We start from the raw sequence: 27,970 nt of genomic DNA, 5'->3' as shown, positions 1-27,970 counted from the left end.
TTTTGTTGCGAGTGGGTAAGTTGCAATTGTTAGGATTACGAGAAATGCATTGGAAGCGCCTGCTAGATGCCCTATGGGCAGCAGACGAGACGTTTGGGGCCCCACTTGGGAGGCAATGATTTGGGCGCATGCATGGGTATTGAGCGGTTATGGTCATTGCACACTTGTCATTTAGCGTTGGCGGACGCGTCATGCAATACCCAAGTTTTTTACGTTACAGGGCGGAGAGCTTTCATAGACCCAATGGGGCTAAACTCCTGGGCGCTGGGCTAGTGTGGTTGATCAGTGACCTCTGCAGTTTCCCTTTATTTTCAGGAAGGTCACAGTTTGGTGGCGGGCCTGGTTCTGCGAACCGGGCTTTGCGGGAAGCAGTGCTCACGGGCGGCCTATTATTAGCGCAGGAGTGCCTGTGGTAGCATCTTTCCTTTGAGAGCGGCCAGTTTGTCACCGCCTAAAGGGGGGACATGGTCTTTGTTCCAAGGGAGGGGCCAATGCTGTGCCAATTAGGGGAGGATGGTACTGCCCCAGGTCAGTCTGCGCAGGGCGGGGATCCGCCACTATTATTTAGTATTGGTATCCATCGGGCTATGGCCTTGGAGCACTGCTTTCTTCTTGCCACCTATTCTAAAATTTCAATTTGATCAATAAATTCTGGCTGTGACCTCTTTTAATTCCATACATGTGTCAGTGTGTTTATTCCTAGGTTTAGGATTAAGTTAAATTAACAAAAGGGAATAATAAAACAAATGGGTGACTTAATGCATCCGAATACTTGAATAAGTTTGAGGATAGATAAGCACCCTGTTTGATATGTAATTTTGTTAGGTAAGTTAAGGGTTAAAAGCTGGAGGGGGGTGCGGTTAGTTATTGGTCATTTGAGGAGTATAAGCCTATGGTAGGATTTCTGGGAGGGCTTAGAGGTCCCATATAAATAGTCTGGGGAAGGGAGCCATCTTCCTCTTTCCAGTTTATTCAACCCCACCCACCCACCCGTTTAAGCTGGTTTCTATCATCCTTATTTTTGTTGGATCGTGCTTTTGTCTGTGATTTCTCCCAACAGGTAGAGGTGCAGCCTGGTGGGAAGCAGTGCTCACGGGCGGCCTATTATTAGCGCAGGAGTGCCTGTGGTAGCATCTTTCCTTTGAGAGCGGCCAGTTTGTCACCGCCTAAAGGGGGGACATGGTCTTTGTTCCAAGGGAGGGGCCAATGCTGTGCCAATTAGGGGAGGATGGTACTGCCCCAGGTCAGTCTGCGCAGGGCGGGGATCCGCCCCTATTATTTAGTATTGGTATCCATTGGGCTGTGGCCTTGGAGCACTGCTTTCTTCTTGCCACCTATTCTAAAATTTCAATTTGATCAATAAATTCTGGCTGTGACCTCTTTTAATTCCATACATGTGTCAGTGTGTTTATTCCTAGGTTTAGGATTAAGTTAAATTAACAAAAGGGAATAATAAAACAAATGGGTGACTTAAGAATAATTACAATGTATCAACAAGTCAAAAAATGTTGCCACTGAATTATGATGCAGTCTAGTAACTCTGCTCTAGGAAATAGCAAAGTCTGAGCTTTAGAATAAGAGAGCAGAGATATTTACCCTGTGTTTTCAATCAGAAATAAAATATTTAGAGTGTTAATAAGTGACCCAGCGGCCTTATCAGGAACATTTTAATCAACATTTTTTCCTACTTTATACACTATATCTTCTATTTTAACCAATTACTGTATGTCATGATATATGTTTTGTATTTTAATGAACAAATAAAAGTTAATTTTTATTCCAATATGATGCTATGGTAACACCAACAGTAATAGAGCCCAGCCCCCTCTATTTTTTCCCATAATCACCCGGGAGTGCACCCATGAGTCTCACAGTTTTTCTCTTTTTTCTCTAACTATTAAGTCCTACCTTGTGAGTTTTTTTCCAACAGACCGAAATCTAAACCTATGCAAAGAGCTGTTGGTGAAAAAATTGTCAGCTGCAGCCGCACGTGAAACGCCATCATCTCCTCCTTCAGTTTCTGCAGCTGCCAGGAAAAAACTCAATTTTCCTTATAGAATGCCTGCTGGTCATGCAGATCGTTCACCAAAAAATTACATCTGGTCGAGCCTGAGAGAACTGCCTGCTAGTGACATGTCTCCTACCGTGACTATGTGTAATGCGGCCTCCATTCACAGAATGGTGGAGGACTATTTCAGAGATAACATCCTAATAGGCATGTCAGACAGTCCCTTTCAGTACTGGCAGGAAAAAGAGGCAATTTGGAGTCCCATACACAAACTGGCTTTGCTGTACTTAAGTTGCCCACCCTCCAGTTTGTACTCCAAAAGAGTTTTTAGTGCAGCTGGCAAACTTGTCAGTGATCGGAGTACAAGGTTACTTCCTCAAAATGTGGAAAAGATGATGTACATTAAAATGAATTACAAATTCCACGAGGAAGACCTCTACCAACATTTACATAAAAAAATTACAGAGGCATCCATTATGTGCTGTTTGGGGCATTGCTGCCTGACATTTTAAATTACTGTTATGGTTGGTTTAGGAACCAATGATTTATTTTTAAATTAATTTATTATCAATTTTACAGCCAGGGGCTGTACCAATGAATTTATTTTTATTAATTATTCAGCCAGGGGCTGCACCCACTGAACTGTTTTTTAATTAATTTATTATCAATTTTACAGCCAGGGGCTGCACCCAATGAATTGTTTTTTAATTAATTTATTATCAATTTAACAGCCAGGGGCTGCAACAATGAATTTATTTTTATTAATTATTCAGCCAGGGGCTGCACCCAATGAATTGTTTTTTAAATAATTTATTATCAATTTAACAGCCAGGGGCTGGACCAATTAATTTATTTTAATTAATTATTCAGCCAGGGGCTGTACCCAATGAATTGTTTTTTAATTAATTTATTATCAATTTTACAGCCAGAGGCTGCACAAATGAATTTCTTTTTATTAATTATTCAGCCAGGGGCTGCACCCAATGAATTGTTTTTTAATTAATTTATTATCAATTTTACAGCCAGAGGCTGCACAAATGAATTTCTTTTTATTAATTATTCAGCCAGGGGCTGCACCCAATGAATTGTTTTTTAATTAATTTATTATAAATTTTACAGCCAGAGGCTCCACAAATTAATTTATTTTTATTAATTATTCAGCCAGCGGCTGCACTCAATGAATTGTTTTTAAATTAATTTATTATCAATTTTACAGCCATGGGCTGCACCAATACATTGTTTTTTAATTAATTTATTATCAGTTTTACAGCCAGGGTCTGCACCAACTATGAAATATAAATAATTCAATCCTCAAGGGTATCCCAACCATCATCTTTGCACAGTCCTCAACTCTATTAATAATTATATCAATCAGGTTTGAGCCAGCAAGCTAGATGCAACCTTTTGACCCTATAACTAGATGAAAAAATCAATATTGTGAGCTGTGAGGTGGTCAAACTTGACTGGAAACGAGTGGAAATAAATGTTATTGAGGTTATTAATACTGTAGGAACAAAAAAGGCCCATTTTATGTGATTTAGCTATTTTTTTTATTTTTTAAGAAAAAAATCCAGATCCAAAACCAAAACACGAAAACAAAACATGGAGGTGAGGTTTTGGCAAAACCAATCCAAAACCAGGGGAGATCCAAAACCAAAACATGGGGGTCGGCGCACATCTCTACACAAAACCCTGAACCCAAAACACGGAAGGGTGGTTTTGGCAAAACCAATCCAGATCCAAAACACCAAAAAAAATCCAGATCCAAAACCAAAACACAAAACATGAAAAGAGGCCGATGCACACCCCTAATATGTATTGATATTTTTGTTTGTTTTTGTAAAATCAATATGGATTAAAAAAATATATATACATACAAACAGTGCCGTAACAGGGTACAAATCACAGTTGAGAACAGTGGTTGCAACATCAAAATGACACGTCTAACACCTAACCTAAACCTAAGTCCCCCGGGGGACTTAGGTTTAGGCGGCGGGTAAGGGGGGGTTAGGTTTAGGCACTTAGAGGGGGGATTAGGGTTAGGCACTGGGGGGAGGTTAGGATTAGGCACCCTAAAGGAGGTTTAGGGTTAGGGGGGGAATTAGATTAGTTATACTTACCTTTCTCGACAATTGGGATTTCCTCCTGTGTTGGGCAGATGCTGTCGGGATTTGAACATACTGATTCCAAGTTAGAGTAAAGACAATTTAACGTTTCCATTTAGAAATTACAGTATTAATGATTTTTTTTTAAAACCATGGATATAGGGGGAGGTGAGACTTTTTTTTCTAGAAATATATAGAACAACATACTTAATATGTTGAGAGATTGTAGAAGTGTACAGGTTTAATTATGATGTAGCTGGTGAAAGTATACAAACAGAACTCAAAACAGATAAAATAATGACTTCTCTTCACAAAGGTTTGATCAAGGGACAGTTTAAAAACACAAGGTGTTCCCAACTTGTCCACAGTTGCTCCTGCATAGCCGGGACTGGGAGGGACATGTTTTATGCATCATCTTTGGGGTGAAATAGATGTGATGACACCTTGAAAAAAAATTCTACATTACTAATGGGTTGGGTATAACATTCATAATAAAGCATTGTATAAAAAATGGTGCAATTTGCCCAGTGTGGTGACTCTTCACAGTGGTGTGTACAGTACCTCCCCAGTAAAAAAAATGGTCTCTAACATTGGGACATGTAAAGTTATCTCCAGTTTATATGCAACTCTTGAGTCTTTAGCCTTACTTCCCCCCATACTCTTAAATAATTGACAATCCTTAGAAGTAAACAGGTGGAGGATATGGGATCCAGCACATTACACCCCAGAAAGTGTGTATAAAATGGGTGTCTGCATGGATACAAAGTGTCCAAATGTCGTTCTGCAGGATGTCTGTTCTGGCACCTGCTGTGGGAGTGCAATGCTGGAGCTTCTTTTGGGACACAGTTATGGGATTGCTTTAGGTGTGCCCTCCCTGCATTGCCCTTTGCATCCTGAATTGCATTTCTTTGGATGAACTTTACTATTTAAAGTTCCTCCAAAGAAATGGCAAATGAACCATGTCAACTTTAGCTACAGTGGTTATTGAAAGAATGTGGATGGTAGGAGCTTGTAAATGATACCATGATTTATGAACATTTTATGTACACTAGCTGTTTTCCATTCTACTCTTAAATTATATATTTGTATGTTTGTTTGAGTCTAGTCTTTTGTATGTTTTCTTAAATGGTGTAATATTTGATTCGCAGGACCAGGCACATTATACAAAATGCATAAAATAAGCATAAAAAACATTTCAAGTTATCACTTACCAATAACTCTGTAAACAGAGATAAAAAGCAGTGTGAGAAGTATGAAAGCTGTATTCCACACCCAAATGTCTGGATTAACAGCTGATATTCCCAAAAACATGAAGATAATAGTTTCTGCTCCACTCGCCAACATCTTCATAGTGTATCTCACAGTAGTTGCAGATTGCTCTGAAATATTGGCTTTAACATACTTCTGGCAGAAAATTCCACAAAAAGTAATCCTGAAATGATATGTGTATTTTTAATACTTTAAGATTTACCATGTAATATTATATCAGTCAATAAATGCTGCTAGAAAATAAATATGTAAATAAATGGATGCATTTTTTTTATATAAATACCTTTTAAGTTATATATTATTTTTGTTTTTCAGTCCAACATAAAGTGCATCTGTTCTCTAACAAGTGCATATTGTAATGATGTAAGGACACAGGCCCTGATTCAGAGGCGGACGCTCTTTCAGAGCGCTCGCCCTGAATTAGGGCAGCATTTTTTTTTTTTGAGCCGGCCTTCTGGCCACTCGCTAAGCTGTGGGTGACCACCCACAGCTTTAGCGAGTGCCCAGGTGATGGTCATGATGGTCCCGACCATCGCAACCATAGGGGATTGCGACGAGACCCTAGTGGTAGGGTGTCATCTGCCGCAAGCCCCAGTGAGCTTCCAGCTCTAATAGAGCCAAAAGTTCACCACTGACATCACTCGTGATGTCAGTGGGGTCGCCCCCAAATGGCAGGCGTTCCTTCGGGAATGCCTCAGTTTGGCAAGCCACCCCCCCGACCCGCCCCGTCTTATAGTGAACCCAGGAGTGATGGAGCTGCGCAGTGGTGGACCATCGACCTGCTTGCGAGCGGGTCTGAATCAGGCCCACTGTTCAATGGATGGAAATAGGAAAGACGTGTACAGTATTTAATATTTTCTTTATTTGCTGTAAGTTTCTTAAAAAATTTTGTGATTTCATTTTGTGCTCTTAAGGACAGTTTTTTTAAATGCTATCAATTTGTAGGTGTAAGTAATCTATTATTACGCTAAAGCTAGGTACACAAAGCAGTGTACACACCTTACTGTTACATCATTGCATTATGACCCAGCAATGCAGCAAGAAATATCACGTGTACACACTGCACGATCCACCGTAGGATGGCGGAATGCTGCCTGTAACTACACTGCATCATTCATTGAATAGTCCCATTTGATGTGCAGCACAGCAGATGTTAAGATTCAATGAACGATGGCCGGGAACAATGATATATATCGTTCTGATCTGCATTCAGACAATATATATATATATATATCGGATGATAAATCATGTTGTGTATACCCAGCTTAACACTACTATGATTAATGATCTGTAGCACTATACTCATATTAGGCGGGATGCACTAGCATAGTGTGCTACTTACCGCCACACACCGCCACACACTGCATCCCTACTGATCGCATATGAACTAACATATGCGATCATTAGCACAAACGACAGCTCTTCCGATAAGAGCTGTCCTTTGCGATCTGCACTGCGTCGTGGACTTTCAGGATTATGACCCGGCAGTCCATCTGCGCATGCGCAGAGTGACGCGGCGGCCGTGGGGCATGCTGGGAGGGATCCCTCATACCAGAGCGATGCGGTAGAAGCCCCTAGGCTTCTACAGGGTAGCGCCAGCAATAGCTGGCATTACCCTCCGCATCGTAAACCTGGCGGCTACACAATAGTGCATATGGAAAATGCGGTAAACCCCCGAAAATGGGGTTTTTATCGCATTCTCCGTTTAGTGCATCTTGCCCATTGCATTAATTAGTTCTATCATTTTTCAGGGGGAGCTCTATCAAGACTTGGAGAGAGATAAAGTGGAGAAGTTGCTCAGAGCAAAAAAACAGCTTCTGTCATTTATCTAGCACATACTTTGAAATGAAAGGTAGAAGCTGATTTGTTGCTCTAGGCAACTACTCCACTTTGGGGGTGATTCTGTGTCAGATACAGTTGCAGTAGCGGCTGTGTCTATTGGCAGGCGCAAAATGTCCTAATCACCATGGCAACTGGTGTCAGTGTACAGCATCTTTAGACCCAGACGCTGACACTCACGCACCTGCGAATTACCCACAACTTGTAACCACCCCTGTTCCCATCCACAAACATCTCAGACGCATGCGCATAGGTAAAACATCATAGTCAGAATCACCCCCTTTATCTCTCTCCAAGACTTGATGCATCTCCCCTTAATCATTTTCTTTTTAGCTAAGAAATTCCAGAATCATTTACTAAATCGCAGCCAGTACTCCTAATTTAAGATGCACAGTATAAATACTGTGTTTTTTTTCCAGCACCCAGCTGGTCCCTCTAGAGATTATCAATGTGCATCGAAATAAATGTGCAGATAAGGATCCTCTATGGGTGGGGAAGATAGTTTAACCCCTTAGCTGCTGAGTCCATTTTTCCATGTTTGCACTCGTCATATTCCAACATAAAAATCACAGATTAGTCTTTTTGTTCATTGTATCAAGTCAATATATACAGTATCACCAAAATGGGTTTTGTTATTGAAGTTTCAAGAAAGAGAAACTCCACCGCAAATACTTTGTGGCTTTACTTTACCTTTAGAGAATATCAAAAAGTAGGATTTTATGTGCAGATTTCTACCAAAATGTGGTTTGCTAATTTTCGCCATGTCAATTTAAACACTTAAGGTGCATACACACACAACGATTTTGTAAATGAACGATTTTAGTAAATGATTTTCGTTCATTTTTTCAAGGGAAAAAAATGAACGAAAATCGTTTACAAAAACGTTCATTTACTAAATGTAATGAGCGAGTTTTTTGAACTACAAACGATTTTTGCATAATCCCTTACTGAAAATCGTTGTGTTGGTCAGTCTGACTGAATTACAAACTGCAAACTACGAACTACAAACGTGAACGTGCATGAACGATAATCAATATCGTTTATAGATAATCGTTCAAGAAATCGTTGTGTGTGTATGCACCTTTACTATGTGTAGGAATAATATGATAGCCAAACAAGGCATGCAATTTTTTAAACTAGACGGGTTTTCATTTGTGGAAAATGTTATTTTTGGTGCACTGTTTTAGTCATTGTCTGGTAAGCACCAAATATTAGCTACTAAGTGGACTCATCATTTGAATAGAGGAGACTCCCCTCTTTTAAACAAGGGTGCCCATGTATGTGCAGGCCATTATCCCACAGCCAGAACTGCAACAAGCTGTGGCTTTAAAAGCTGCCGTTATTACCATTACTTGAACCATGTAAATTGAAAATAACTTAAGTAGTATCTGTTTCCTCTTTTCAAAAGTGCGGCTATCAGTTTTGTAAGATACAAGCTACTTACGCAAGGATTGCAGACAAAGAAAGCATCTCTGATGTAAGATAAGCAAGATATGAAATAATGAAGATAAATCCAGGCTCAATTATCCTCACATGCTTGGTAAATCGTGTAACAAGGCTCAGAATGTATGCAAAGATAATACCAACTAGTGTGCCTCCGATGCTCACCACAAAAAAAGACACTGAAAAAAGAAGAAAGAAGCCACAAGTAAGAACAGGTTCATTATCGAGTTGGATACAGGATGCCGGCGTTCGGGATCCCAGCAGTCAAAATATCAACGATACCACCCTGACAGTCAGGATACCGACACCTGTCGGTAGGTATCCTAACCCTCCCCCTCTCCCTACCCCTAACCCTCCCACCCTGGTGCCTTAACCTAACCTCCCGCAAGTGACTAAACCTAACCTCCCCCTTCCCTCACCATAAACCTATCCCTCCCCATTAGTGTCTAACCCTAACCCTCCCCCTAGTGCCTAACCCTAACGCTGTTGGGATTCCGGCATCCCATGTGCCAGGTTTTTAATTGTATCTCTGTATCCCTCATAATAAATTTACACAAAATAGACTTGCACAATACTATATATATATATATATATATATACAGTATATACATACCGTGAAGAGGGGTCAGGGCTGCCACAAAGGGGGGTCAGTGGGGCCACAATGGGGGGGCAGGGTGCCATGTGGGGGGGCAGGCTGTTGGGGGGTGTTGGTGCCATGGGGGGTGGGATGCCATTGGGGGTGTTGGGGTGGTGCAAATGGGGAGGCAATTGGGTCCAAGGCAAAGAGAGAAAGTACAAAGGGGGAGATGAGGGGTAAGAGGGGAGGAATATATAAAGTGTGAGGGGAAAAGGACACAAGGGTCAGAGCTAGGTGGAGGGAGGAGGGCAGAGAAGGGCTGGGGGTAGGGTGGAGGTGAAGCAGCTGGAAAGTGGGATATCTCAGTGCCTGGCCCATGGTAATCCTTATCTCTACCCAGTACATATACTGGCACCTTTCAAATATTTTTTGGGGGGTGAATCACCCCCTTGCCCCTCCATTCCGGTGCCTATGGTTGTTGCCTATTTCTTGTAGGCAGGAAAGAACAGTAAGTCATTCAGCTCGGGTACAGTTGATTTGTCTTTGGGAGCACTCATTCTTCACTAAAGTCTGAACCACCCCACCGGGGGCAGCACTACACCTATCTGGGTGATTTGTTAGGTTCAAGCGTGAGTTGGATACCTTTTTTTATTTTTTGGTTGTAAGCACCCATAGGGCGGACTCTACCTGCAGTGCATGATTTGTTTTGCGTTGGTGCATTGCTGGGCTGCGATAATTATTGGGCATCTTTTCTTTCCAACATACAGTCTTTAATCTGTTTCTTTTCAATAAATAGTTACCCTTGTTTAATGGCATTTCTTTCTCAGTGTAGTTAGTTTATTAAAGGGTGTAAGATTATGTGACCTATACACAAGACACACACTAGCCGTGGAGGTTTATAGGACGTAGTGTTCGGATACAGAAACTGCACCATAAGGATGCATCAATCGGTATTACAACATGCATGTATGCTCAAAGGAGGTGTCTCAGGTCTTGCACATTCAGCCACATGAATGTACAGTACACAAGGGAAGGAGTTTCTAAGCCACTTGCATAACTTTGCAGCCAGGCGACCACCAAAAGACATTGCTGCATTTGCTTGTACATGCGTGCAAATCAGGCCCTATATCTATTGTGCACACACGTATGTGCCAATCCAGTGACACACACAGCATGCACTGCTGCCAGTGTCTGGTTGGTGTGACAACAACTGGAACAACAGAAGACGAGTCAGTGTAGGAGAAGGTGCTGAAGTCTAAGAAAGATAGGAAGGGGGGAGAAACGGACACAGACACAGAGGGGTAGGAGAATGGAAAAAATAGAAAGACAGAGAAGGGAGAGAGAAAGGAAAAGGGGAATACAAAAAGAAAAGAATAAGAGAAAAGGAGGGAAGGTTGTCAGTGGGAGAAAGAGAAATAGCGGAGGAGGAGAATAAGAAAAGAGAGTGGGTGGGTGTCCTAAAAAGAGAGCGGAGGAAAGCTAAAACAGACAGTGCCAATAGCTAGTATTACAAAATGCTAGGGTTGACACCCATCCAAGATCCCTCTGGAAATTGTAGAATTCAGCAGTGATGTCCAGAATCCTGAGGCTCGTTTATCCCAGATGGGTGGAGTCTGGAATTGCCAAGCCATGACTGCAGCAAAGGAAAATCTGGGGTTGCCTTGCAGCAAGAAACTGAGTGGCAGGCACGAGCTGAGCTGCACAGGACCAGCAGACTGCTTACATGCAGGGCCGCCATCAGCCGGGACTCTAGTACCGGGCCCGGAGAGAGAGGGGGCCCGGCTGACAGTGGCAAAGAATGCACCAGGGAGAAGCAGGAAGGGGCAAGGGAAAAAACTTTAGAGCTGTGGCATTTTAACTATGTACTGTAGCCGGCCGTGATCTGTGATTGACTCGCGGAACAGCATCGAATCAGGAGCAGCAGCTCCTAATCAGCCAATCAGGAGTGGCCGCTCCTGATTGGCTGTCATTCCGCGAGCTGTGATTGGCTCCCGGCCGGCTGCATAGTTCAAAAGATGCAGCAGCGCTGATGCTGGCGGACAGCTCCAGTCCATAGTTGAATTCCACAGGACTGATGATCTGTCTTTCTCCCTGCCTGCCGAACGGTGCATTCCTCGCAGCAGCCAGACGGGCCCAATCTCTCTCAGGACAGTATAATGCAGGTATGTTGACCCTGCCTTGTAACCCCCTTCTCATGTCCAGCCATACTGTTCCCCCCAGTCCAGCCAGCCTATCCTGCACCCCCCCCCCAGTTCAGTCAGCCAACCTTCCCTGCCTTGCCCCACCTCAAGACCAGCCAGTCTTCTCTGAGCCCCCCTCCTAGTCCAGCCAGCCAACCTGTCTTCCCTGCGACCCCTCCCCATGTCCAGCCTGCCCCTCTCCTACTGCCCTTTGCCCCCCTGGACCAACCAGCTATCTATGCCTTTTGCCACCCCAGTCCATTATTCCTAGCCCAGTGCCCCCCTTTGTCCAGTCTTCCCTGCCTTGTGTCACCCCCCTCCCCCATACCTAACCATCCCTGGTTTACGCACAAATTGAGGCAAAACCCCTGCTATAGCTCCATGGGGGGGCCCCCTGCCTATTTTGTACCGGGCAGGGCCGGATTTACTATTGGGGCAACCTAGGCAACCTGGTTCCTGCCCAGGAGATAACCTGCTGCTCTGTGCACTGGCCGAAGAGAGATCACATCACAAAGGCAGCAGCAGCATGTAACTCCGCCTCCGACCATGCTGCTGCCTTTGTGATGAGCTCACTCCTCGGCCAGTGCACAGAGCAGCAGGTTACTGCAGCGTGTACCCTCCGGTCAACACTGAGATGTGCCGTGTGAGGCTGCTGCTGTCACACGGCTGACTTCAACGTGGGGGTAGGGGGCAGAGGAGAACTTACTGTTCTCCTCTGCCCCCTACCCCCACGTTGAAGTCAGCCCACACTCCAAACTCTCTCCCCGCAGCCAGAGCCAAAATCACTCCCACTGACATCACTAGTGATGTCAGTGGGCCGGCTTCTGACGGGAGGCGTTCCCGTGGGAACGCCCCCGTCAGGGAGGCACGCCCACCAAAGGGGACGTGCTGTCAATCAACATTGACAGCACGCCCCCTTTGATCAGACACAACGAGCGAAGGACTTTCCTTCGCTCGTCGCGTCTGGCGCATGCGCACGACGGAGCTCCCTCCGTCGTGCGCATGCTCAGTCCATAACATCGACCCACTTGCGAGCGGACAGCCGCTCGCGAGTGGGTCTGAATCAGGCCCCTAGTCAGCTGATTCTAATCAACCCCCCCTAGCATACGCAGTCACAGTGAGTGCTGCGAATCCCCTCCATTGCAGCGCCTCACCTCCCCCCGCGGTGTAGTCAGTCTCCTCTAACAACCCCCTCCAGACTGGACTTCTGCTTTATGACATGAGATGGCAGTCTGAGTAAGTCAAACTGAAATAAAAAAATGATCTTACTGTTAAATAACGCTCTCTCTACCTGTATGTATGTAACCATATATATATATATATATATATATATATATATATTGTACACACACACACGTTGGTCACCTTGAAATATATATGTATTTATTTGCAGAGTCCCTAGCTATTGTGTAGGTGTTTATTTTCATTTTTGTTTTCCCATCTTCTCTCGTCTCCCTCTGTATGTCCCCTTTTCCTCCCGTCTCCCTCTGTATGTCCCCCATTACTCCCGTCTCTCTCTGTATGTCCCCTATTCCTCCCATCTCTCTCTGTATGTCCCCCTTTCCTCCCGTCTCTCTCTGTATGTCCCCCATTCCTCACATCTCTCTCTGTATGTCCCCTTTTCCTCCCGTCTCCCTCTGTATGTCCCCCATTCCTCCCGTCTCTCTCTGTATATCCCCCATTCCTCCCATCTCTCTCTGTATGTCCCCCTTTCCTCCCGTCTCTCTCTGTATGTCCCCCATTCCTCCCATCTCTCTCTGTATGTCCCCCTTTCCTCCCGTCTCTCTCTGTATGTCCCCTTTCCTCCCGTTTCTCTCTGTATGTCCCCCTTTCCTCCCGTCTCCCTCTGTATGTCCCCCATTCCTCCTGTCTCCCTCTGTATGTCCCCTTTTCCTCCTGTCTCCCTCTGTATGTCCCCCATTCCTCCCGTCTCCCTCTGTATGTCCCCTTTTCCTCCTGTCTCTCTCTGTATGTCCCCCATTCCTCCCGTCTCTCTCTGTATGTCCCCTTTTCCTCCTGTCTCTCTCTGTATGTCCCGCATTCCTCCCGTCTCCCTCTGTATGTCCCCCATTCCTCCCGTCTCCCTCTGTATGTCCCCCATTCCTCCCGTCTCCCTCTGTATGTCCCCCATTCCTCCCGTCTCCCTCTGTATGTCCCCCATTCCTCCCGTCTCTCTCTGTATGTCCCCCATTCCTCCCGTCTCTCTCTGTATGTCCCCCATTCCTCCTGTCTCTCTATGTAGGTCCCCCATTCCTCCCGTCTCCCTCTGTATGTCCCCTTTTCCTCCCGTCTCCCTCTGTATGTCCCCCATTCCTCCCGTCTCCCTCTGTATGTCCCCCATTCCTCCCGTCTCCCTCTGTATGTCCCCCATTCCTCCCGTCTCCCTCTGTATGTCCCCCATTCCTCCCGTCTCTCTCTGTATGTCCCCCTTACCTCCCGTCTCCCTCTGTATGTCCCCCATTCCTCCCGTCTCCCTCTGTATGTTCCCCATTCCTCCCGTCTCTCTCTGTATGTCCCCCATTCCTCCCGTCTCCCTCTGCATGTCCCCTTTTCCTCCCGTCTCCCTCTGCATGTCCCCTTTTCCTCCCGTCTCCCTCTGTATGTCCCCCATTCCTCCCGTCTCTCTCTGTATGTCCCCTTTTCCTCCCCGTCTCCCTCTGTATGTCCCCCTTACCTCCCGTCTCCCTCTGTTCCTCCCCTTTTCCTACTGTCCACCTCTGTTTGTTCATCCCCCTTTCCTCCTTTCTCACCTATTATATATACACACGCACATCTTATATATACACATACATAAACACTTCGTTCATACAGCACATATGTGTACACACACATATATATATATATATATATTTATTACAGAATTTTATATATATATATATATATATACATATATAGGTGATCTAGTAACACTACTAACTACATATATTGGAGAAGGTGTCACTGGAGCAAGATACACACATCACACACACATATATATGTATATATATATATATATATTATATATAATGTGTGTGCATGTATATATACACACACGTATATATTTATATAAATATATATATTATGACGCCTCTATATAACATGATTTGTGTAGCTTGATCCAGCGACACCAACTGTAATATATGCACAGGATTGTTTGAGGTAGGGGGCCCCAAACGTGTATCTTGCCTAGGGCCCCATGAGATCTAAATCCGGCTCTGGTACCGGGCACCAGAATTTCTGATATCAGCCCTGCTTACATGCCACAGGTGGGAAAGAGGGGTACATATATAAAATGGAGAAGTGCCATTAGGTGACAGTTGGTGTGAGCTACCCATGAGTCTTGTTGGCTTGTGGAAAGAGAAGCTGATTCAGACAGAGCCTGCCCTGACTTAGCACTTTTATGTTTCTAAACAGAGGGAGCTAGATGTTAGAGAGTTTGGGCCTGATTTATTAATGAGTTTTATCACTCACAATGAGTGATAAAACTTGTTGCGTATGGTAATGGTGCTCCAGCCAATCAGCTCCTAACTGTAATCTGTTTGAAAAATTGACAGTTGGGAGCTGATTGGCTGGAGCACAATTTATCATACGCGAAGAGTTTTATCCCTCATTGTGAGTGATAAAACTCGGTCATGAATCAGGCCCTTTATTAGACAAAGAAAGACATAACTGCTTACCAGCAACTATTAGGAGCAGATTGTACTGTATACAGTATATTATACAAACTAAAGGGTGGGCCAGAGGACAAATTCTTCACAAAGAGGCTTGTACCATGTGACCCCAAGCCTTAAATACCCTTACTTTTAACCCCACCCCTTGACATTTAACTGGCTAAAACTAACCCATATGAGTCACCTCGTGCCCATGATTGGTATACTCTGCCTTCTGTTCTACTTACAGCTGTGCGGCTGTGTATGCAACTGGTTACATTGACACTCCCACAACACTCCCATAGTACTGCCACTGAATGGCTAATTTTTGCGTGCACTAGTTGCAACCTCCCAGTCATCGCCCAGGAACACCGATTACTTTTCTGCTACGTTTCTGATATCATGTGAATCAATCACAACAGCAGCTTTGTGTGTGCACTCTGTGTAGTGCATACGTCGTAGGGGTTTTAAGAATTTTTTGGTGCATGCGTAGTTGCAAACAATCAGTCAACTACTGTACATTGCTTGTGTATAGCGTGCAATTCAGACCCATCATGTACACATGTACTTGCCTGCAATGTGTTTTCAAATTGGACTGAAGACTAGTGTCATTACTTTGTATTTGTTTATGGGGGGGGGGGCATGGGGGCAGAGTGTGGAAGATTTTTTTAAATACAGTAATAGTGAAACGGGTGCGCTGTGTACCTAAGTTATGCACCAACCTATTATGGAAATAACTATTGGAAATATGCCCTAATCCACTTATAAGATTGTTGCTGTAACTATTTCAAAATAATGGGTGGGTTGTGAGGAAAGAGTCTGTTCAAAACCTCAGTTTAGTGGTGAGATAGAGAATGTTGGTTTTAAACTATAATAAATGAATAAGTTTCATCCATCAAATTATGTACATACTAGTGTCTGATATCTTGAAATTTTAATATCTGGTATAATATACAATGTGAATATGAAGTGTAGTAACGGGTTGAATGTATACTCGGACACTGGCATAGAATACATTTTGTGGACAGTAGTATTTCTGACTTGATGTAATATGGAACATATTAATATGATCCTCAGTGATATAATCATTACATTTTATTTCTGCAATAAGATCGATGATAAAAGAATCTTAAAATATATTCCTTATTTATTATTCCTAAATATCCCCATGAATCTACCGTATTAGACAACATAATCACAACTTCAATGTGCATGCCACCTAATGGCCTACATACTGTAGGATCTATAGGAAACTGTTGATGTCTCTTATGCTGTTACTCTCTGGGAATGACATTAACAATTGAATGGGTCACAGTTCATAGCAACTGACATTAATGTGATGACATAATTTTTATCAGCACTTTATAAGAAGATGTGGCCTTGCTCAGAATCCTAGGCAGGCTATTTGTAATTGAGATGAAAAAGATGCAACATAAGAGAATATAACTATGTTTATTTTTTATAGGACAATGTACATACCAACGCCTTTGACACAATCCACACCTGTCACATTATCACCTCCAATGGCAACAAAAGAGTCAAATACATTGTACAATACCTAAAATAAAGTATAGAGTTCATATTAGTAATCTAAATGTGTTATGATTTTCTGCAATGAATTACCATTATACAGATATTAGTGACAGCTCATAATAGCTCTTGACTTTTGCTTACAATGTACCAACAGCAAATACATTCATGCTTTATATAATAAAATTTTTCATTGATATAATTACCAGAATTATGAAGATGCATTTTACTAACATTAAAACACAAATTTGGTGAATTTGGAAATCCAATGTAGGTTGACACTAAGGGGTAAATTTACTAAGATTCGAGATGGTCCTGATTTTCAATGAGATTAATCTCACTGGAACTAGCCAAAACTTGTGTGATTTAATCACTTTTTATCTCTCAAATTTACAGGCAATTTGAGCCAAATTGAGTTGGCCGATGGTGAAGCATAACGAGATATCTCTCCCGAGTATCTCGTTTTGCAGGAGATTACTCACCTAGGATTGCAGTGTTTTCTCTCTGCCTAACTCTCCCGAGCTAGCAGCCTGCACATATCAGTGAGACATGTGCAGGCTGCTTGTGTGTTAGTCCTGTTAAAAATGTGTTATATTATTAAAAAGAATGATGTGCCCCCCCCAAAAGCATAACCAGCTCCGAACTTGTCAGCCTGTCCTAGTACCTAAAATTACAGGGAACAAAATGAATAGGGTTCCACCATAATTTAGGTACCAGGACCAAACTTCAGGGCCAGTCCTGGTTTTAAATACAGGGGAAAAAAATTGCATAGGGGTCCCCCTATATTTAAAACCAGCACCGGTCCCAAATTGGCCGGGGTGTAATGCCACAGTCCAGAGACCTATTTACCTCCAGGGCCAAAGCATTATCACCCCAAGCTGCTCAGGCCAAGCCAGGGATCTCAGCAGAGGTGGGGACCCTTCAAAAAAGGGGTCCCCGCTCTCCTGAACCCCAGGTTTGGTCTGAAGCCCGGGGCTCTTCCCCGCACCCCTGGAACAGTGGGTACGTTAGTAATAAAGTGTTAATTAGTATTAAACTATTGTATTTTACAGTGGAACTACAGGTGCCAGCATGCCTGCCCTTTGGCACTTGTGGAACTACAAGTGCCAGCAGGCGGCCGGCACCCGTACCCCCACTGTAAAATAAATAATTAAATAAAGACAGTAGACACACACTCGTATATAATCCAAGTTTATTACATACACCTATCTCATTCATACATACTTATCTTCTACCGGATGTTTCTGTCCCCTTGTCCTTGTTAAATCCAATGGGAGGACCTGCAACAAAGTTCTTATACACACCTGATCCGGGAGGCAATCGGGAAGCCGACTACCTAAATACCGGCAGCCGGCTTCCCGACTGTCTTATCCCGGCAAGGGTGAAATGCCGGGCGTCTAGATGTAGATGCCCGCATTTCCCCGATGCCGTGAGACCGGCGCCCGGCATCACGATCGTAGTGATGCCGGGCGCCGCGAGCGGACAGCCGCGGGGGGGAAGGGTTAGGTTTAGGGCTCCCGGGGGGGACTTAGGGTTAGGCACCCCCCCGGGAGGGTTAGGGTTAGGCTAGGGGGAGGGAGGGTTAGGGTTAGGCACCCCACGGGGGGGACTTAGGGTTAGGCACCCCCCCGGGGGACTTAGGTTTAGGCAGCGGGGAAGGGGGTGGTTAGGGTTAGGCACTTGGGGGGAAGTTAGGGTTAGGCACCAGTAAGGAGGGTTAGGGGGGGTTAGGTTAGTGGATACTTACCTATCCACGATCGGGATTTCCAGCGCTGTCGGGCTTCCACTGCGTCGCACTCTGCTTCTGTCGGGCTGCCGCTGGCAGGAATCGAATCGCCGGCCATGCGGCCGACGGTATTTCATACCAATTCCCCTGATCCTCACGCTGGTCTCCGTAGAATCCAGGGGGGTCTTTGCAAAACAGTAACATGCTTATCCGAAACCAAACGGACTAGTATTGGACTTGGTATGTGTCTTGTCGCATATACCAATACTACGCGAATGCCAGCTGACGTCACAGGGTTTCCCACGGCCCGCCAGCCAATCAGAGACTGATTCACAAAAAGCGGCCTCTCATTGGCTGGGGTACATGTGGGTTCCAGCCAATGAGAGACTTCTGTATGTGAAGTGGCCTCTGATTGGCTGGCGGGCCGTGGGAAATCCTGTGACGTCCCATCAGGTGGCATTCGCATAGTGTTGGTTTATGTGACAAGACACATACCAATTCTAGTCTGTTTGGTTTCGGGTAAGCATGTTATTGTTTTGCAAATACCCCCTGGATTCTATGGAGACCAGCGTGAGGAAGGAGGTGAGTATAGGATCTTTGTTGCAGGTACACCCATTGGGTTCTACGGGGACAAGGGGACAGAAACATCTGGTAGAAGGTAAGTATGTATGAGTGAGGTATGTGTGTAATAAACTTGTACTAAATATGGTGTGTGTGTATTGCTTTTATTTAACTATTTTACAGTGGGGGTATGGGTGCTGGCTGCCTGCTGGCACTTGTAGTTTCACAAGTGCCAAAGGGCAGGCATGCTGGCATCTGTAGTTCCACACTTTATTACCCTCGTCAGGGGCATATCTACCCATTGGCCAGGATGGCACTCGCCAGGGGCGCCGACCAAAGCGGGGGCGCCGCCCAGCAGTGCCACCAATAGCCAAGGGGTGGACAAGTCCCTCGGCCCCACAAGTGTAGGACAGACCGCAGTGAGAGCGGTCTGCCCTACACAGTTTACAAACAGACAGCCGCCAGCGGTGGCTGTGTGTTTGTAATAGCAGCTAGCTAATGAGAGTCATACAGACTCTCATTAGCTGCTACGTCGTCCGTGGAGGGAGTCGGCTGGAGCTCACTCATGAGCTCCGTGTTCCAGCTCCCCCCGCAGTATGTGACAGGAGAGACGTCATATGTCATGACGTCTCTCCCATGCAGGAGAAGATCGGGCAGGGACTCAGACAGCGGCGGTCACGTCAGGAGCGGGGACCAGGTAAGTTGAATTTTTTTTTGTTCTTTGTGTGTGTGTGTAGGTTTGCACACCTGGCACTACAGGGGGGGGCACTGAAATAAGGGGTGTCCGCTACTGGGGCAATTTATGGGGGGTGGCTACTGTATTGGGGTGGCCACTACTGGCAATTTATGGGGGGTGGCCACTACTGGGGGCAATTTATGGGGTTGGCCACTACTGGGAGCACTGTATAGGGGTGGCCACTACTGGGGGCACTGTATAGGGGACTACTACTGGGGGCACTGTTTAGGGGGGCTACTACTGGGGGCAATGTATAGGGGGGACTACTACTGGGGCACTGTGTAGGGAGGACTACTACTGGGTACTATTACTGGGGGCACTGTATAGGGGGGACTACTACTGGGTACAATTACTGTGGGCACTGTATAGGAGGGACTACTACTGGGGTCTACTACTGTTGGCACTGTATAGGGGGGACTACTACTGGGGTCTACTACTGTTGGCACTGTATAGGGGGGACTACTACTGGGGACAATGCAGCATAGGGGGGGATTACTACTGGGGGCACTGTATAGGGGGGCTACTACTGGGGGCAATGCAGTATAGGGGGGATTTACTACTGCAGGCACTGTATAGGGGGCTACTACTGGGGCAATGCAGCATAGAGGGGATTATTACTGGGGGATTACTACTTGGGGCACTGCATAAGGGGGATAGGGGGGCACCAGTACATTACATTGCCAGGGGCACTTGGATCCCAAGATATACCCCTGACCCTCGTACCCACAGCCCAGGGGTGCGGGGAAGAGCCCCAGGCTTCAGATCAAGCCTGGGGTTTTGGAGGAGGGGGACCCCTTTTTTAGGGGGTCCCCACCTCCCCTGAGATCCCCAGCTTGGCCTTAGGGGCTTGAGGTGATAATGCTTTGGCCCTGGAGACCTGGTAATAGGGTCTCAGCTGTGGCATTACACCCCAGTCATTTTGGGTCCGGTGCTGGTTTTAAATATAGGGGGATCCCTACACAAATTTTCCCCCCTATATTTAAAACCAGGACTGGCCCTGCAGCCTAGTGCTGGTACCTAAATTACGGTGGAGCCCTACTCATTTTGTTCCTCATAATTTTAGGTACCAGAACAGGCTGACAAGTCCGGGGCTGGTTAGCCTTTTCGGGGGGGGGGGACCCTACATCATTATTTAAGTAAAATGAACCCTAATTTAACTATTTATAGGCAGAAATATACACAAGTCACACTGATATGTGTATGTTTCTGGCAAACTCGCAGCTCTGGAGGTGAGTGTTTAAAACTTCAATTTGGCAGAAAGTTTGCTGTCATCTCACCCGAGCTTGTCATCCTGATTCTTGGTAAATTTGAGAGATGTATCTTGTAGGTGAAAAGTACTTCCGATTTGCCCGATGGTGAGTTGATTTGAGTTAGCTATCTCCCCCAAGTTTTACGAGTGAAAAGAGAGAAATCTCTCTCTATCTCACCCGACTTTACCTTTAGTAAATTTGTGAGATGAAAATCAACCCTTAAATCTCCCGAGACTGACATCTCGACCAATCTCAATTGTTAGTAAATTTACCCCTAATAATAATTAGAGTTGTGCACAGACCCTATGTTTTGATTTTGACCAAAACCATCCTCAAGGGTTTTAGATCAGGATAAATCATGTAATGTGGGCCTGTTTTTGTTTCTACAGTATTATTAACCTCAATAACATTATTTTTCAGTAATTTCCAGTCAATTTTAACCACTTTACAGTTCACAATACTGTCTTCACCCATATTGGCCAAAGGCTGCAACGAGCTGACTGGCTAAACTAAGTGACAGAGCAGCAGCACACACACATTGCAGTTTAAAAAAGAATATAGCATATCTAGGAAATTAATAACCCTTTTCCACTGCTGCAATAACCTGGGTGATAATGCTTTGGCCCTGGAGACCTGGTAATAGGGTCTCTGGGCTATGGCATTACACCTCATACGCCGGGTAGACCAGCATATGCCAGGTCTACCCGGGTCGTGACTCAGTGGAAAAAGTTCCCTGAAAAATAACTCGGTCAAGTGACCTGGGATTCCAACCATGTACTGTAGCTATCAGGGTCAGACCCAGGATGGACCTGGGTAATTGTGCAGTGTAAACAGGCAACCCAATCTGACCTGGGTCATGTCTACAATGAGCTGATTGGTAGCTGTGGAGTAGTCACCTCCCACTTTTTATGACCTCACAAGTTTAGCAGGGCATACCCAGGTTCAGTGTGAATGGTGCTGACCTGGGAATAACCAAGGTTGAAGGTACAGTGTAAACGGGGTCTGACCTGAGTTGGAACCATGTCCGAAAACCCAGGTTGGACCCTAGTTTTTGGTGGAAAATGGGTATGTGTTACTGCAGTGACAGACATGATGGCAGTTTAATATAAACTATTTGATGCTATACAATATTTTCATTAATCAAGAACTTGATCAGAGGTCTGAGGCCAGCACAGGTAAATGGAGGTTGTAGTATTAGTGGAAGCCAGGTAAACTGGATTACTATACATACTAGCTCTGTTGAGCATATGGAAGTGCAGTAAAGTGATGCTGACTACAGAGGACCTGAATTTAAAATCAAAAGGAGAACATATGGTCTAGGATTAAAAAACAGGGATTGATTGAGTATATTATATGCATGCCTGTACTAGATACTAATACTCTCCTAGTGTTTACTAATTTGGACAACATTAATAAGCACATTTTAAATATCTTAAGTTTTATTTGGTACTAACACACTGTCACGATCCATATGGGAAGTTCCTTAGGTGAGGACAAAAGCCAGGGGGTTAGGGAACAACAAGGTGAGTGACTAGGTCTCCCTATTATGACCAAACCCAGGTTTAGCTAGACCTGCCCAGAGGTGCAGAGTCTAACTCATTTGGTGGTCTTTACCAATGACCCCTCCAATTGGGATATGGGTTTTGCTGCACCAAAGGAGCAGGTCGCGACCCTCTGGACAGGTACCTGGGAGTGGCAGGAAGACCAGTAACTTTATTTACGAGAGTTAATTCACAGGAAACCAGCATGGAAACTAAAAAGGTATAACACTAGAGACGAGCATCAGAACTGAATACTTGAACACAGGAGATCAGCGTATGAACTGAATAATTGAACACAGGAGATCAGTGTATGAAATGAATACTTGAACACAGGAGGTCAGTAAATTAAATGAATACTTGAACACAGGAGATCAACGTATGAACTGAGGACCTGACTCAGACCCGGTTGCTAAGGTGCGATCGCTCGCTGCTGGGCAATTGTTGCTCAGTGTGCATGTGTCTAATTCAGTGTGCATGTGCAAGCCAGTCTTAGCGATAGGTAATGCACTCATAGCACACAGCCTGGCCGCTACTTTGAGTGACAGATAGTGCCAACTGTGGGTGGTAACAGGGGAAGGTGCTTGTGAATGGGGAAGTGGTGTTGCGGACACAGGCGTGTCAGGCCACTAAAATGCCGTTTAATGGGCGTGCATAATTAGCAAAGTAGCGTCATTGTACATATCACCTGAATGTATTGCACCCAGCACTGATCGCAGTGCTTGCGGCGGGGAAAGCCACCCCAAGGGCTGTGAGCAGCTCTGATGGCTCTCGATGTTACAGATGAATCAAACAATTCCAGGAGATGACATGTGTTGCGAGAGGAAAGGAGGTGTCTTTATACACTTGCGAGCACTCAGTGCCATAGCTCGCTAAGACATAGAGGGCATCCTTACGCCACGCAATGCGAGCATTTAATTTAAATATCCAGCCCCTTTTTGCCAGCGAGCGGCTGCATCTTGTGAGCAGGTCTGAATGAGCACCTGAATACTTGAATACAGGAGATCAACATATGTACTGAATACTTGAATACAGGAGGTCAGCGTATGAACTGAATACTTGAACAGAGGAGGTCAGCATATGAACTGAATACTTGAATACAGGAGGTCAGCATATGAACTGAATACTTGAACATAGGATATCAACATATGAACTGAATACTTGAACACAGGAGGTCAGCATATGAACTGAATACTTGAACACAGGAGGTCAGCGTATGGACTGAATACTTGAACACAGGAGATCAGCATGTACTGGGAATTGCTAGAGATTCAGCTGCTGACTTGAACAGAGAAATGTGGATACAGGCATGTACTGGGAATTGCTAGAGATCCAGCTGAAAGCTAACTAGTAAATAGCATGAAAGCTGACACCACAGTAACACAGGGAGGCAGCTGGGGAACCAAACAGCACAATAATAACAATACAGGAGCTGCTACATGAAACACTGGAGTTCTGTGAGAGAGCTTAAGTAACACGCTGATAATTAACATGGAAGCTAATACAAATAACACTGGAGAACAGTGAGAAGGCTGAAGCAACACACTGAAGAATTAACACAGAGAAACACTGGTGAGTATCACAGTCAATGGAACAGTGAAGTTGAACAGCAGTTTCCTGTTCCTGGAGTTACTCTTAAATACCCCTGGATAGCTGGTCATTGGATCAGAGGATCAGCTGAGTGATCACAGGACCACCATTGGGAGATACTAGTTAGTTGATATGGATCAGCATGGCTGCACCCATGCCCACCACCCTGGGAACCAGCACGCATGCACAGAAGCCCTAGCAGACCCTGGGGAGAATACTCAGTCACTACTCACCTCAACTCCCAGTGACTGAACACCTAAGCCCAACAACGCTGGCACGGAGGTGAGTAGCGACCGATCCCAGGCCACATCCTGACACACAAAAATACAGGCTTACTAATATAAGCATTAAACATACGTGTTGAATTTAATTCACTATAAACCAAAAAGTATACAATGTATCTGCAAAAGGAGAATTGAACATTTGGGACAAGATCTTTTTTTCTGCTAGACTAAGCTAATTACAAACAGTTGTTCCTTATAGACCCACAAAGAGCTAAAGCCTAGTCAAATTGAATTATTAATTATATGATTTGATGATACTAGATGGTATCTGCTGAGAAGCTGCAGAAGACTGGACCTATACACCTAGGAAGCTTGGGATGCTTGTGATGGATGACATTGCAAGATACAAAAGAAAATGAACACTTCATTAAAGTATTATAATATACAGTACTCTGCCTGTCAAACACACACAATCTTGGCAAGGCCCATAATGAAAATTGGTTCACGATAGAATTGTCCTTGGGGCCCTCCCACCTACCCTAAAATTGTATATAAATAGTAACATGCACAGTTCAACAAACCAAGCACTTCAGCGACAGAGACTGCCCCTTTGATGGTTAAAGTGGTTGTTTTGTTTGGGGTTAAGACAGATAACAGTGTTATTAATCATCAGTTGTAAATTGTCATTATCATCCTCATACTTACCCTCATATCATCAACATCACACAATATTAGCTCATCGCCACTGAAATCCACCATTACAGATGTTTCTATACTTTGCTGTAATTGGCAGCAAAGGTCTTCTTCATTCATTTTTTCTGAATATCAGTTTTTCCACATTTTTAGGAATCCTATGCTGACTGCTCACAAGGTTTCTGGCTGTGCTAAACACTCTTTCTGAGTACACACTGGAGAGTGGGCATCTTAAATAAAGCAAAGCTAGTTTGTACAAGGGGCTCCAAATTGCCATTTTTCTTCCCAGTATTCAAAGGCACTGTGAAACATGCTAATTTGTACATTGTCATTAAAATAATCCTCCCGCATTCTATTGATGCTTACTGTATCAGATTTAGTCACAGTAGAGGAACAATAATTTTGGGCAATTCTTTTATGCATGACCAGATGTCATAATGGTGTTTCACTCTGCTGTGCAGAGTTGACTCATCATCATCACCAGTGGGTCTGATGGGAAAGGTATGTTTTTTCTGGCAGCAGCATTTGCAGGAGAAATTGAAGCTGGAGGTGTTGTTGTGTTATGTGTCACTTGAGTTGGCAACTTGCTTGCAATGACCTCTTTGCACCTCCTAAGATCAGCATCAGCTGGAAAGAAAGTCATTACTCATGACTTAAACCAGGGATTATCAAGGTTGTCAAAATGTAGTGATCCAATTGCAAGATGTTGGAAACTCTTTGGTCCTGGTGAAGGGAAGAACTTGATCTACAATTCCAACATACTTAACAGAATCACTTAATTTCATCTCCTCTCTAAGTTTTTTTTAGCTGCTTTTCCAGTAGTTTAACTAATGGAATCACCTGACTCAGGCTGGCTGTATCTGAACTCAATTCATTGGTTACTATTTCACATGGTTTCAGCATCTTGCATAAAATGGAGAGTATTCTCCACTGTTCTTGAGTTAGGTACATTCCCCTTCCTCTCCCTATGTCCTGGCTTGGAGTGCATGCTTGAATGACTTTTACCTGTTCCTCCAGTTGCTGAAGCATATAAAGGGTGGAATTCCACCTGGAATTGGTGGAATTACAAATTGAACTGTTCTTGCAGCTGCTGCTTCAATCATTTACATGTGGTGCTAAATGACAAAAATGTCCAGAAATTGTATGGGCCACATACAATATTCTGCCTTAGGTGCTTTTTGCAAGCTTCCATGGTCGGCTGTGTGTGCTGGGGATCGGAGTTTCCATCATGGGCGCCGCCATGACAGTTCCTCTCATGTGACAGTACTCCTAACCTATGGTAGCATGATTTCAGTCAGCTGATGCTGTGCTCCAGTAATCTGCTACCCCTGGGTATAAATCTGCCTCCAGAACTCCAGGAAGTTGCTGTTCAACTTCTTCTTCTCTGTTCCAGTGATACCAGCGTTGCTCTGTGCTAATCTTTCAGAGAGTTACTTCAGCCTGTTCACAGTTCTCCAGTTTCCAGTATTAGCTTCCAAGCTATTCTTAGTCTGAGAGTAGTTCTCTCCCAGTATCCAGACTGTTTTGTTTTCTATGTCTGTCTGTCTTTGTATATGTGCTGCTAGTATTGCAGCTTCCATGTGTCACTGAGGTGTCAGATTACCTGCTGGTATTAATTAGCCCACAGTTGGACCTCCTAGCACATATCTGTGTCAATCTCCCCTGTGTCTTGTCTGTGCAAATCTGCACTTGCATTTAGCACTCTCCTAGTGTATGCCTGACTTCTCTTTGTGTCTTGTCTCTGCTCTTGTCTGTGCAATCTCCAGTATATGTCTGTGTTCTTTGCTCAGTGTCTTGTCTCCGGTAATCAGCTCCAATCATTTCCAGCATTTCTATATATTCCCTGAGTCCACTCTGCTCTCGTCTGTGCAATCTCCAGTATATGTCTGTGTTCTTTGCTCAGCGTCTTGTCTCTGGTAATCAGCTCCAATCATTTCTAGCATTCCCATATATTCCCTGAGTCCTCTCTGCTCTTGCCTTTGCAATCCCCAGTATATGTCTGTGTTTTTCTGCATACTTAACTGTTTCCAGTCATTGCCTGTGTTATAGCATTCAGTTCCATTTCAAGAGTTCATTCATTCCATTCACCTCCAGTCATATTGCATTCATTATAGTTTCCGGTCTTCTGCTATTCCCAGGTACCTGTCCAGAGGGCCACGGCCTGCTCACTTGGTGCAGCTGAAAACCAAATCCCAATTGGAGGGGTCACTGGAGAAAACCACCAAGTGAGTTAGACTCCGCGCCTCTGGGCAGGTCTAGCCAAACCTGGGTTTGGCAGCAACTAGGAGACCTAGTCTAGTCACTCCCCTAGTCACCCGAACCCCCACAGAGGAATTCTTGCACTGGATCGTGACAGTTTGAACAGCCCAATATGCAAGCCGTCGGGTTCCAGGGTGATGCAGGGTTTCAGGATTTACTCTTTCGTGTGACTGCACAGGAGACAGCTTTGCAATCCATCAGACAGCAGCTGCAAGAACTCTCTAGTCAAATGATGGTTATTCATTCAGTTCTAGCTGCTTTGTCCCCAGACACACCACAAGTTCCACCAGTGAATTCTCCAGTTTTGTTCTGAAGGTTCAATTACACCTACAGATGAAAAATTTTCTGTGCAAGCTAGTCAACCTTTCAAGTGTCCTCTGGTTCCCCAATTTTCTGATATGCGTGACCCTGAACCTTTCAAGAGTTTCTACTGGCTTCTAGAACTACAAACTCTCTGTCCCGAAATTTTTCAATTTATTCCCAAGCTTTCTAGTGCTACTCCTGACTTGATTAACAGCTTTTCCAAACAAACTAAAGTAAAGCATCAAAGTTTCCTGTGCCCTAAACTTACTGAGGTTGAACGTCAGCGACGCAGGGAACTGCATCTCTGTTTATATTGCGGTTATGACAATCACTTTCTTAAGGACTGTACTCTGCGCCCACTGAGAAGTGGTGACAAGTGTGTGACTCCCAATGTCTGCGCTTTCAGTGCTCCCCATCATCCATCAGTGATTCCCGTTTCTTCAGTTACAGATAAGGAGGTGATGTCCACTGAGCAAAAGAAAGTTCAAGTTTTTGATTGGGGCCCTGCTA

At 44.5% G+C, this 27,970-nt stretch overlaps 1 protein-coding gene across 1 annotated transcript in view; it reads right to left on the bottom strand.

Moving 5' to 3' along the window:
• LOC148511403 (sodium/hydrogen exchanger 3-like) overlaps positions 1–27,970 on the bottom strand; it is a 184,073-nt gene that overhangs the window by 113,602 nt on the left and 42,501 nt on the right. Inside the window, exons 3-5 of the mRNA XM_088442279.1 lie at positions 16,530–16,608; positions 8,666–8,843; positions 5,325–5,545 (exon numbers count right to left, since the gene is read on the bottom strand). Of these exons, the coding sequence (XP_088298405.1) occupies positions 5,325–5,545; positions 8,666–8,843; positions 16,530–16,608 (478 nt within the window). The remainder of the gene's footprint in view (positions 1–5,324; positions 5,546–8,665; positions 8,844–16,529; positions 16,609–27,970) is intronic.

Source organism: Taudactylus pleione, unplaced genomic scaffold (assembly GCF_031769625.1).
Source record: "Taudactylus pleione unplaced genomic scaffold, aTauple2 ptg000309l, whole genome shotgun sequence".
NCBI classification, from domain to species: Eukaryota; Metazoa; Chordata; class Amphibia; order Anura; family Myobatrachidae; genus Taudactylus; species Taudactylus pleione.
This window is presented reverse-complemented; position numbering and strand designations above follow the sequence as displayed.